This window comes from Pimephales promelas, chromosome 10 (assembly GCF_988280905.1).
Source record: "Pimephales promelas chromosome 10, fPimPro1.hap1.1, whole genome shotgun sequence".
Classification (NCBI taxonomy): domain Eukaryota; kingdom Metazoa; phylum Chordata; class Actinopteri; order Cypriniformes; family Leuciscidae; genus Pimephales; species Pimephales promelas.
Genome location: NC_142778.1, coordinates 22,310,388 through 22,323,993, shown reverse-complemented (window position 1 = coordinate 22,323,993; position 13,606 = coordinate 22,310,388). Strand labels below are relative to the sequence as shown.

Below are 13,606 nucleotides of genomic sequence, written 5' to 3'. Positions count from 1 at the left end.
GAAATTAGAAATTCAATATAAATTCATACGTACTGTAATCAAAATGAACACATCCCCAAATACTCCCCACCCATATCGGCAGTGCTTTTCCCACAATGCAGCAGTGCTGATGTGATTTCCTGAAATCATGGACTAATGCTGATAGCATTAGCCTGAGGGAATTCATAACAGACCTCCATTGACATCAGTTTAGGAAAGAGAGATTGCAAACAATGCATTGATTGAGCTGGATGCGTATAGCCTCGGATAATGGCTTGGTTTGGCCAGAAAACACAGTGGATTTGCTCAATAGGGCTTTGGTAAGCAGGCTGGTTTTCAGCAGGCCTCCAGAGGAACGTGGAGTAGAGATATAAACCACATCTGGAGAATGAGACAGGCACAGTCCATCACTGTCACACGCATGCAGGTGCACACAAACACATCACGTTATGCACACACGCACATTCAATGCCAAAACACTGTGTATGTATGTATTAACCAGGAATAATATTAATAAAAAAAAAAAAAACATTTTCTTAGTAAACAGCATGACAATATACTGAAAAATCTGATCATCACAGTTACTAGTATTTCAAAACACCCAAGGCAGTTTGGTGATTAATTTAAGAGATTAACTATGGGTAATTAATCCTCTCCAGAGTCCTTTGAGAAGATTGGCTCAAGATGGACTCCTCGCAACAACTAAAAGCTCCATATTCTCACTTATATAATATCAAATAGAGTTTAAGTCTTAAACAGCTTGTATACAATGCTTCTCTTCATTTGTGAGTATTAATGCTTATGAGTTGTGAGCACTCGAGCTGATATTTTCAAATTTGACATTCATATTTAATGCACTTTTGCAAAGACATTAGAAGGGAAGTAACCAATAAAATCAAGTAAGTTTCTCCCAAGTACTGTTGGTACAATATCTGTGCTTGTGTATTGCTCCTATGTGTACAGGCTGATACATTTATGTTTGATTTGGGTCTCGAAGCCGTGTGATATTCCCCCAGTATCAGCACTGAAACTGTTTGTATCACTCCACTTTAAACATTTATCACAGACTGTGTCATGGCGGACGAGTTAATCCACCACAATTTTTACAAATACTACTGTTGTTGTGTCATGAAATGTACAGTAGTTTTAAAGTGCCCCTCCTTTCCGAGTGCTACTCTGCTCTGATTGGCCAGACAGCTCAGTCTGTTGTGATTGGTTTACAGCGTACAGCGGGTCGAAAATGTGGAAAATGTGTAAAAAAGTAGGGGTTTGAATACATCCGCAAGAAATCACACACACACACACACACACATTTATAGTTTTCTTAATTTGTGACAATACACATACACTTGTCCCAACTTAAATTGAAATTGATTCTCGGCTCTACTTTGATATTTTTTTGAATTTTGTTTGTTGTGTCTATAGATCAAGTTTCAGTTGGTAAACATGGTGACTTAGGGCGGAGCTTAGGTGGTGGCATAACGATTCTTCTGTCCGCTTCCCTAACATTAGTTTGCAAGTTTTGTTAACTTGTTTTTACAATGACTGGGGAAAATCTGATTTTATGTTAATTTGCAAGGTCACTCAGTGTCCAGGATCGCGATTGTTATTGGCAAAGGTTAATTTTAAAGGACGGAACCAGATTGGCCGCCCCGCATTGTACACGCTGTCAATGGATGGACGGTCTGATAGGATTAACGTTAATGCTATCTCGGTTGAGTGGCCTGACTTCTACACCTAACACTGCCTGATAGAGAAACAGAGCGGAAAAAGAAAGTGAGGGCATATTAATCTCTAGATGCCTATAACTATATGCTGAATGGTCATGCACAAGACTTGTGTGATACGATCCACAGTTCTGCCTAGCCAGCGCAAAGAAGACGACAATGTAAAGAGTGACATCACGGTGCGATTTTAACGATGTGAATATTTTCTAGAAATAAAAATACCAGATACAGCATATTCATTTTTCATTGATTCTTGCACCCAATGACACAACAAGATGACATTTAATAATAATGATAACTAGAATGTACATTTCCAGAGGAAAATGTGAAGTGGTGCTTGCAGTGGCAAAACTCACCACCCGGTTGCTAGGGTGTTATGGCTGGTTGCTATGGTGTTCTGGGTGGTTGCTAGGCGGTTGCTAGGGTATTATTGTTGGTTGCTAAGTTGTTCTGGGTGTTGCTAGGTGGTTGCTATGTGGTTGCTAGGGTATTCTGGGTGGTTGCTAGGGTGTTGCTAGGTGGTTGCTAGGGTGTTCTGGGTGGTTGCTAGGGTGTTGCTAGGTGGTTGCAAGGGTGTTTTGGGTGGTTGCTAGGGTGTTGCTAGGTGGTTGCTAGGGTGTTGCTATGCGGTTGCTAGGGTGTTCTGGGTGGTTGCTATGGTGTTGTTAGGTTGTTGCTAGGGTATTCTGGGTAGTTGCTATGGTATTACTAGGTGGTTGGTAGTGTTCACATATGGTTATTATAGAGTTTTTATATTGTTCATGGCATGATTTAGCACTTAGCTAATCAATATTAGCATGTAGCTATTCACAGCTAGCATGTTTAGCATTTTGAAAGTTCTATGTGCTAGCATGCGTCAAAAGACCCAACCCCCATCGTGATACAATGTTCTGATGCTGAGATATAGCTGTTACAAAATGGTTGCTAGGGTACTCTGTTTGGTTGCTAGGGAGTGGCTTGGCAGCTTCCAATCATGAAGCTCCAAAGTCAATGTGAATGTATAAACCAACCCCCATCTCTATACGATGTTCTGATAAAGAGATGTAGGCCTTGCAAAATGGTTGCTAGGGTACTCTTTTTGGTTGCTAGGGAGTGGCTTGGCAGCTGCCAATCATGAATCTCCAAAGGCTGCTTGTCAGTATAATTGATATAATACAACTCCCAAGCCTGTATGACATTCAGAATGGAAGATATCCCTCTTTAAAATTTGGTTGCTAAGGTGCTCGATAATGGTTGCTAGGGTGTGGCCAGAAATTGTTGAGGTGATTCATGATTGGCTGTTTGCTACCCCGAGTCAAACGAGACCACCCTTGTGTTTCTATGACACTTCTATCCGGAGATATCCCTTTGATCTCTTTCAATGGAAGTCTATGGGAGTTGTTGCTAAGGTGCTCTATATGGTTGCTAGGGCGTGGCTTGATAGCTTCATAATGATCCTGAGAGACTGATTGGTCGTCTGAGTAAAATGAGCCCGCCCCCTTGTCTCTATGACACTATGATCCAGAGCTATGTTCAATACAAAATCCCTATGCAATTTACCATAGTAGGAAAAACACATGCATTTGACGGGACATCCTTCACCATAGTAAGTCAATGGGGAAAATTTTGGGCAGCTCCTGCCCCCCAGGGGTGCAACTTTTACCCCATTGTGAGGTATATTCTTACAGAGCCTGCAAGCCTCTTCAAATGTGGCAAATCACACGTTTCTCCGAAATCGTTGTTCGGAGCTATGAGTCGTCAAAGTTTGTCTCAATGTTAAGTCTATGGGATTTTTTGGAAATTTGTTCGCCCCTGGGTCGAACACCGTACCCCCGATCTCTGATAAAAGTGATAGGACACTTCTCTTCAATAGGCCGCACGATTTGATGCCTCATTCATGGGTCTGTGACAAAAACTGTGGACGTAGGAGTGCGCCAAACTTTTTCCTGGAATAGTATAATGCTATACTAGAAATTTTAAATAACATTGGGGTCAATGGGGGAAAATTTGGGCAGCTCCTGCCCCCCAGGGGTGCAACTTTTACCCCATTGTGAGGCATGTTCTTACAGAGCCTGTCAGCCTCTTCAAATGTGGTAAATCACAGGCTTCTGTGAAATCCTCGCTCGGAGCTATGAGTCGTCAAAGTTTGTCGCAATGTTAAGTCTATGGGATTTTTGGGAAATTTGTTCGCCCTTCGGGCGAACATCGTACCCCCGATCGCTTAGAAAAGTCATAGCACACCATTCCCGAATAATCCGCACGTTTTGAGACCTCATTCATGGGTGTGTGACAAAAACTGCGGGAGGAGTAGCGTGCCAAACTTTTTGGCCGACTCAAAAAACACAATAGTAATAGTGTTGCCTTGCTTTCAGCAAGCACCACTAATAATAAATAACATGGGGGTCAATGGGGGAAAATTTGGGCAGCTCCTGCTCCCCAGGGGTGCAACTTTTACCCCATTGTGAGGTATGTTCTTACAGAGCCTGTCAGCCTCTTCAAATGTGGTAAATCGCAGGCTTCTGCGAAATCCTCGCTCGGAGCTACGAGTCGTCAAAGTTTGTCGCAATGTTAAGTCTATGGGATTTTTGGGAAATTTGTTCGCCCTTCGGGCGAACATCGTACCCCCGATCGCTTAGAAAAGTCATAGCACACCATTCCCGAATATTCCGCACGTTTTGAGACCTCATTCATGGGTGTGTGACAAAAACTGCGGGAGGAGTAGCGTGCCAAACTTTTGGGCCGACTCAAAAAACACAATAGTAATAGTGTTGCCTTGCTTTCAGCAAGCACCACTAATAAATAACATGGGGGTCAATGGGGGAATATTTGGGCAGCTCCTGCCCCCCAGGGGTGCAACTTTTACCCCATTGTGAGGCATGTTCTTACAGAGCCTGTCAGCCTCTTCAAATGTGGTAAATCGCAGGCTTCTGTGAAATCCTCGCTCGGAGCTATGAGTCGTCAAAGTTTGTCGCAATGTTAAGTCTATGGGATTTTTGGGAAATTTGTTCGCCCTTCGGGCGAACATCGTACCCCCGATCGCTTAGAAAAGTCATAGCACACCATTCCCGAATATTCCGCACGTTTTGAGACCTCATTCATGGGTGTGTGACAAAAACTGCGGGAGGAGTAGCGCGTCAAACTTTTGGGCCGACTCAAAAAACACAATAGTAATAGTGTTGCCTTGCTTTCCCAGGGGTGCAACTTTTACCCCATTGTGAGGTATATTCTTACAGAGCCTGCAAGCCTCTTCAAATGTGGCAAATCACACGTTTCTCCGAAATCGTTGTTCGGAGCTATGAGTCGTCAAAGTTTGTCTCAATGTTAAGTCTATGGGATTTTTTGGAAATTTGTTCGCCCCTGGGTCGAACACCGTACCCCCGATCTCTGATAAAAGTGATAGGACACTTCTCTTCAATAGGCCGCACGATTTGATGCCTCATTCATGGGTCTGTGACAAAAACTGTGGACGTAGGAGTGCGCCAAACTTTTTCCTGGAATAGTATAATGCTATACTAGAAATTTTAAATAACATGGGGGTCAATGGGGGAAAATTTGGGCAGCTCCTGCCCCCCAGGGGTGCAACTTTTACCCCATTGTGAGGTATGTTCTTACAGAGCCTGTCAGCCTCTTCAAATGTGGTAAATCGCAGGGTTCTGTGAAATTCTCGCTCGGAGCTATGAGTCGTCAAAGTTTGTCGCAATGTTAAGTCTATGGGATTTTTGGGAAATTTGTTCGCCCTTCGGGCGAACATCGTACCCCCGATCGCTTAAAAAAGTCATAGCACACCATTCCCGAATAATCCGCACGTTTTGAGACCTCATTCATGGGTGTGTGACAAAAACTGCGGGAGGAGTAGCGTGCCAAACTTTTTGGCCGACTCAAAAAACACAATAGTAATAGTGTTGCCTTGCTTTCAGCAAGCACCACTAATAATAATTTTAGATCCTTAATATTATGTTGCCGAATCTGTGCTGGTTTGTATTGGCTGCCTCCAGTTTTCCCTTTGTTTTGCCTCCAGTTAACGCTGTGACGTAACTGTGACGTCGGCTCGTAACTGTGACGTCAGCTCATTGTCAGAATGAAGAATATAAGTGTGATGTGTGATTATTGTTTTATTGTATTGACGCGTCAGTTCCATTTGCATGTTAAATAGAGGGTTGTCGTCTGGCAGCGGCCTGGTTTACCTCTTGTTCTGAGTTTAAATAGAGCTGAATGTGCTTCATTTTCCTGTCAGTGTGAGCAAAGATAAACTAAGAAAAGAGTGATGAAATTTAAGATTGAAAATCAAGAGGAACAACCGCGGTGGATTCTGGAAAACAGACTGAAACGCTGGCTTAACTTCGGGGGAATTCTGCAGACAATTACAAGTTTCTGAGACCCTTTTCTTTTTATTTTTTTGTGTGTGTGTTCTAGACTGATGTCCTCTCGCCTCCCCATCTTTGTCTCCTTAATGCTGGGCTCTCTGGTAAAATAAACGCAGTAGACAAGAGTTCAAAGCTGCATTTGATGTTGTATTTGGTGAGAAGAGAAGTGAACAAAAGCGCTGAAAGCCTCTCTCGCTCCTGCTGTCTCTCTTTCTGTGGTCTGCTGGTTCTTTGCCTCTAGTAATTACAGCGTTGTGGAAAGGGCAGTGACTGTGTGTTATTAAGAATGGCCATGGACCATTTTTTTTAATTTTGTTTTTAAGAAACTTTACCTAATTCCTTAATACACACACACATATATATTATAAAATTGGGTATTACTTTATTTCGATAATCCACTTTAGACATTCTACCAGCTATAAGTAACTTTTCAACTACATGTCAACTAACTGTCATTAGAGTATTAGTAGACTGTCAGCTTAATATCTGCTAACACTTTATTTTGTTGGTCCCCCAACAGACATTCAACTGACTATAAGTAACTTGGCGACTACTAGTCAACTTATGCTCCTAGCCCAAAGCCTAACACCTAACCATAACCTAACAGTCTACTGACAGTCTACTATAATATAGTAATACTCTAAGTTGACATGTAGTTGAAAAGTTACTTATAATTAGTAGAACGTCTAAAGTGACTATCGAAATAAAGTGTAACCTAAAATTGCTTATAAAAACCAAGCAAATTTACTTCACAAAGATGGTTGAGACACACAGACACACAAGTACCATTTCACTTTCCTTATTATACATAGAAATCGTAAGAATATGACTAATACTGAATGATAAATAAAAGGTATAAGCTAACTTTTTTTTTGTTAATACAATAAAGTTAGTAAATTGGTTTGAGCCATGATTCATTTAAAAATATACAAAACAATACAGTGAAAATTAAGTGGTATTTTGGGGTTATGGAAACAACATTAACCCGGTAAATAATACTAACATGATATAATGAAACATGGACACTGATCCTGATGAATAGAATGAATGAATAGAATTAAAGAGTGCACGCTACAAGCACAGTTTAACATCAGACAGGACAAGGAAATCTTTTCTAAAAATAAATCGCTAGTTTATACCACTAACAAGGCTCAAAATAGCCCCTCACTAACACAGTAACATAATGAGGGTCCATACATGCAAAACGAAGCATTGAGAACTTTGTAAGTGTACAGATCGTTTAATAAGAAGATACTTTATAAAGACAGTTCACTTCGTGTATACAGACAGGAGCCATCTTGGAAAACAGTCACGACAAGTCAAACCACGAACGTTGTGCTGAGTCAGCTGAACTGTATGAAGTTCAGCGAACTTCTGAACTGTATGAACGGCGTTCGGGGATCGACTAGACTATTTTCTAAGATCGTGAGCTTAGAATTATAAGGTTCTATCTTCATTTAGGCAGTTCTGAGATATTGAGCATCAAAGTTTTTACATCCCAGCTGGCAAAACTGTTATGTAGTATAATCTTCTATTATAGCTTTATATATTAATCTTTTTTTTTTTACAAAAAATAACACCACACAGGCATTAATAAACACCTAATGGATCAGATTATGTCAAAAACTCAATTTCGACCAAAAGTGGAGATAGAACCTTGAACCTCATGAGATGGCTCCTGTTTGTATCGTTTGGCTCCTGTTTGTGTCGGGTCGCATCTAGTGTGGACAGGCAAATTGCTTGTCGCTGGAATCTTATCGCATGGTTAGGACACGGTGTAAATCTTCATTGTTGATTTTGGGGCAAAAGCTCTACAAATTAAGCACACAGTAATGCTGGGAGAGAACAAAAAAAGTATAAAGATTTCTGGAGAGATGAGAAAATATTGACAGTGCCACATGCAGAAGCACCTTCAAAGAAATTGATATCATCACTTAATTTGTTTTATTTGTACAGATAATTTATTATATTCATATTCAACAAATATGCATCCAATATAAATCGTATTTAAAAATAAATCAACAAGGTGTCAAAAAGTTACCATGGAAAACTTAGTTTCCACAAAAATAAAAGCTGCTATAGTTACTGTATTTACTACTATATAAAAAAAGAACAAAGCAATAAGTCAAGAGAAGTTTCAAATAATGCTGTTATTTTTAAACATACTATTTATATCAGAATTGAAAAAAAAACAAAAAACAAAAAAAATCATCACTGTTTAAACATAAATAAATAAATAAATAAATAAATAAATAAATAAATAAATAAATAAATAAATAAATAAATAAATAAATAAGCAGCTGTTTTCAAAATTGATAATGATAAAGAGAAATGTTTCTTGAGTTCCAAGTAAGCATATTGACTTCTGGAGGATCATGTGACACTGAAGACTGGAGTAATGTCTACTAAAAATTAAGCTTTGACATCACAAGAATAAAATACATTTGAAAATATATTACAATACCTATCAACTATTTTATTATTTCACAATTTTGCTGCTTTTACTGTATTTTTGATTAAATAAATGTTGCTTTGGTGAGCCTAAGTTACTTTTTTTCAAAAACTTTTAAACAAAGAGTATTTTTTAGGGAATATATTGTTGCGTAATTGGATTTTTTATGACTTTTTGTGTCTGTCTTTGTGTTTTCTCCACAGAAATGCATGAAATTTAACCTGGAGTCACCTATCTGGTTGTCAAAACAACAAATCCTCTGCACACTCAACCAGAGCCTGAAAGATGTGTTAAATTACGGACTCTTCCAGCCTGCATACAACGGCAAAGCTGGAAAGTTCCTGGATGAGCAGCGCACACTGAAAGAATACCCACTTCCTGCCATCCCTCCTGTCCCGTACCTTGAGGTGAGGGCTTTTCACTGACTTTACTCATGGAGCAGACCACAGTTCCACTGCACATCCATTTTCTGCTCAGCTCATTCATTATTTGCTTTCTACTAATTGTGGTGCTGCTTTCTTTTACTTTCCTCTCTTTTTTCATCCTTTAAATGGTCTTTTCCTGTGATTGGAGGGAATGTGACACTACTATTTGATACACAACCTATGGCTGTGTTTTACACTTTTGGCTAAGTGTTATCCTATTAAAGTCAAAAGTATCTGTTAATATTATTTAATTTAACTGACCTAATATGAGCTAACAAGGAACGGATTTATATTTATTTACTCGTGTTAACTTATATTATTGAATACTGTAGTAAATATTTTCCTCACTTGTTAGATAATGCATTTACTAATGTTACCTAGTTGGCAAAATGTTTCAGCCAGTGTTGTATGTATATTCGATTCGTATTGACATATTTGAGATTACTAAGTAGTTTAAGCCCTACTTAGAGGGTCATACCCCCAAATCCCTCCATAATTCACACCCTGTTCTTGAGGCACACCATGTGCACCAGTAATAGAAAAGCTTGGCTTGCTTACAGTGTGTTCAGCAGATCTCATTTTGGCACCCTGCCTTCTTGAGTATATCTCCATTGTTCCATCCTCTTCTGTCAGCCTGTGTGGTCAGGAATACTCTGATTATCATTTCACCTGATTTATCATTCCAATTTTTACTTTTGTGGGGCTGCATTTGAGCGAGAGAGCAAACAAAAGTTGGCTTCTGAAAAATGGCCTCTCCATATTTCTGCTGTGAGCCGATAAATGACAGAAAGAAATCATTTCCTTTATGCAGTTAGGCTCTTTCTGAATTTGTTGCTGTACTATAAATTTATTACAAATGTCTCCTAGGTGCCATAAACCATGACAAAGCATGAATTAATGTCTCAACCCGTTTGCCATCATTTAAAGACACACATCTATATAAACATCTAAATATATTTGACTGTGTAGACGTACTGACATAACCTACAAATCCCCTGCAGTCAGGCAGCACAGCACTGTGTCCTAACCAGGTGTGATGCAATAGTAACTATAATACCATCCATCCGTTATATCTATTTCATTTTGTAAAGTGACTTTAAGTTGTAGCAATGCACTATACAATTAATGAATTATTGTGATTATACTGTATATAAATATGATTTAATATAGACTTAAGTAAACTTATGTCAAACTAACATCAATTAAGTTTCCAATTTCAAGTTATCTCCGGTCCACACAAATTACAGCCAATCAGAAAATATTTGATTACAGTTGTGCTCAAAAGTTTAGAGAATCTGCAAAAATGTTAATTATTTTAACAAAATTCGGGGATCATATGAGATGCTTGTTATTTTTTATTCAGTATGGTCCTGAATAAAATATTTTACATGAAAGATGATTACATATACTTCACAAGACAAAAAAAACCCCTGAATTTATTTTCAATACCCTTTATTCTTAATACTGTGTGTCATTACCTGGATGCGCGCCGTCACTGACCTTGCTCTCCGAACTCAGGTGATGCTCACCATTCTGTGGCTGAACCTGTCCGGTGTGCAGGATGTCAGGTGGACCCTTCTGCTTGACACCCCCATATCACTCTTTGCACGGATGCACTGGCGCACAGCTGGCCGCGTTGTCTACGAGACACCTGTGGTGGCTACCATCACTTCCGCTAGAGCGTCGTCCACGAGACACGTCTACACGTTGAAGTGGAACCTCTTCGTCAGCTGGTACTCTTCTCACTGAGAAGACCCCCGGAGATTCTTTCCTTCCTTCAAGATGGGTTGGAGCAAAAGCTGTCTCCCTCCACCCTCAAGGTCTATGTCGCCGCTATTGCTGCACACCACGACCTTATCAAAGGTAAGTTGGTATGGGAAGCACAACCTGATTGTCAGGTTCCTGCGAGGAGCGAGGAGACTGAATCCTCCTTGCCCTCCTCTCGTTCCCTCTTGGGACCTCTCAGTAGTTCTAACTGCCCTGCAGAGTGCTCCATTTGAGATTTGAGATCAGTTGAGCTTAACTTCCTGTCAATGAAGACAGCGCTTCTGGTTGCATTGGACTCCATCAAGAGGGTAGGGGACCTGCACTCATTCAACCTGCACGCAAGGTTGTCCCACTGGTTAGTGGAAGCCATTGCTTTGGCATGCCAATAGCAAGATCGACCGTGCCCCCTTGGTGTGACTTCCCACTCCACCCAGAGTGTGGCATCCTATTGGGCTCTAGCACATGGCGCCTTGCTAACAGACATCTGCAGACCTGCAGGCTGGGCGACACCCAACACATTCGCCAGATTCTATAATCTCCGAGTAGAGCCTGTGTCCTCTCGTGTACTTGCTTCAACCAGCTATTACTGGACCCGCTCAGGTGTCTTCGCTTGCTCGCCATTCATTCGCCATTGTTCTCCTCAAGTAAACCTCATAAGCCCTGAGTTCCTCCAGCACTTCTGATGTTGGTGCCAGTCTATTGCCCGTGCGTTGGCTAGGTGCGTCCCGTGTGCATGGTCCCTCTCCTGAGCGACCCCCACATGTGTATTTCCACTGTAAGCCTCTCTGAGTGAGTAAGCCCCCCCCCCAGGTTAGCAATAATTGCATATTCCCTCCAAAACTATGGGATATGCTTCCCAGTGTACCTTGGGATTCTTGTGCTAAAGAGTCCTTCGTCCAGTCCTTCGTCTTGAGTCCTTCGTCCATGCCAGTTCCACAACAAGGATCTCAGATTTACGCAGGGCACTGGAAGACAGCTGAGAAGGTGGCGTGATTAGACTGGTATCCCATTCTCATTCGATGGAACTCGGAGTGGCAACAAAAGGGAACGTCTCCGTTTACGGATATAATCCACGTTCCGTCTTCCTCAGTCTTCCGTTCCGTTGACCTCAGTCTTGGCTCCTCAGCTAAGAAACGTGTCTGTTTTGCTGCCAGCGTCCTCCTTATATACTCACGAGGTGAGGTGGAGATGCGCTTTGCATAATCCGCAGACACATGGCATTTCTTTGCCATTGGCTCGTTTTATATTGAGCGAAGCTGATAGGCTTTCTAAGCGCAAATTCCATTCATCATCATCTGACGGAATGTCTTCGATCCCTACTCAGGGAACGGGGGTTACATCCGTAACTGAGACGGTCTCTAGTGTCTATTGCATATTTGAACACGATGCATTGAGAAAACCTTTGAACAGGATGAAGATCTCCTAAATGTTCGTATTTTATTTAAACATAAATAATAATAAAATAATAATAATAATGTATTACTCCTCTTTCGGAAACAACAGCATGTTTCCTGGAAGACAAATTAAATACAATTTTCCTTCAAATACCTTGATCTTCAAATTCAAAAAGTTTTCAGTTGTTCATTGAAACCGGTGTTGTGTAAGTGGCTCCTGAAATTTTGGATCTGCGGCCAGGCAACTCCCTGGATCTTAATCCCAGAGAACCCGTGGTCAATCCTCAAAAGACAAGTGGACAAGAAAAATCCCTTAACCACCAGTCAGGATTTGCCCCAAAACTGATATCCAGCATGCCAAAGGGAATGGCAGAGGTGATGAAGAACAAGGGTTAACACTGTAAATATTGACTCTCATATATTGAATGTGAATACTGTTGGCCACAGCTGAAGACTCTTTGTCTGGTAAAAAGCAAAACTGTCAACCATGAGGGATATAACATGTGCGTAAACAGAAGGGGAGGCATTGTGTCTGTGTGTATGTGTGCGTTTCATCATTTCCCAATGCAACCCTCTGCACGTGAGCTGTCCACAATCGTTTATTGTGCTGTCATTGCTCCTGGCTGAGCATTGCCACACTTCATATGGTTCAGGCACCATCACTACACAGCAGAAGGTCCATCGACACACACCAGCGGGTCTATAGATCTGCCACATGCTGGCCTCCCAAACACCACTTGTGAACAGAGCCCTCGTGGGTTTGCTAGATAGACTCATAGATTGAGGGATGGGGATGGGGGAATATCTGTACGGTCAGATCTTAATGGAGCAGAGCGTTGGAGCTGTCAGTGTTCGCCCTGCCCTCTTCACGGGCACATGGATTTGTGTACAGCATTTACTTCTGCAGCTCAAAGTCATGGCTGTTTTACAGTAACGTTTTGCACTATGGTGTTGTAGTTGGTGTCGTGCTTTGGGATTGATGGCGCTGAGGTGTAGGACAGAAGAATTTTGGGTAGTGCTGAGAATTATAGTGTCGGCTCGCTTGTACTGCTACTGCCCACAGCCAGAGAGACACGTAGAGCAGCAGCGGGATTCTGTGGTGAGTTCTGATCGTGCAAGATCTATTCACTCTTGTTATTTGTTAGCTTTTGACACGTTTTCTCTTTTATCATCACATTTTGACTTGGTTGTTCCTGAGGCGTTTGTTAATGGCCTTGAGTTTGACAGCGATACATTACTTTGAGTTCCCAGTCTGCCTCGGAGTTTCTTAAACTTTATTTTTGTTGTCATGGTTGAAATGCTGATTTTTTTTTTCCCTTTCATCCCATAGCTCAAGAGAATTGTTTTCTATAATTTATATTGTTTTTTTAAAGGTATAGTTCACTTTAAGGGATTGTTACAGATTACAGATTAAAATTTAAGTTGTTAACCCCCCGGCCTGTGAGGGGTGATGGGGGTATGTGGTGAGCGAGAGGGTGCTGGCTGGTTTTATGTTTTATTTTCGCTAGCCAGCAGTTCC

General features: G+C 41.1%; 1 protein-coding gene across 1 annotated transcript in view; it reads left to right on the top strand.

Moving 5' to 3' along the window:
• Nucleotides 1-13,606, top strand: part of shank3a (SH3 and multiple ankyrin repeat domains 3a) — a 325,227-nt gene that overhangs the window by 123,479 nt on the left and 188,142 nt on the right. Inside the window, exon 4 of the mRNA XM_089135496.1 lies at nucleotides 8,705-8,908. Coding sequence (XP_088991622.1) covers nucleotides 8,705-8,908 — 204 coding nt within the window. The remainder of the gene's footprint in view (nucleotides 1-8,704; nucleotides 8,909-13,606) is intronic.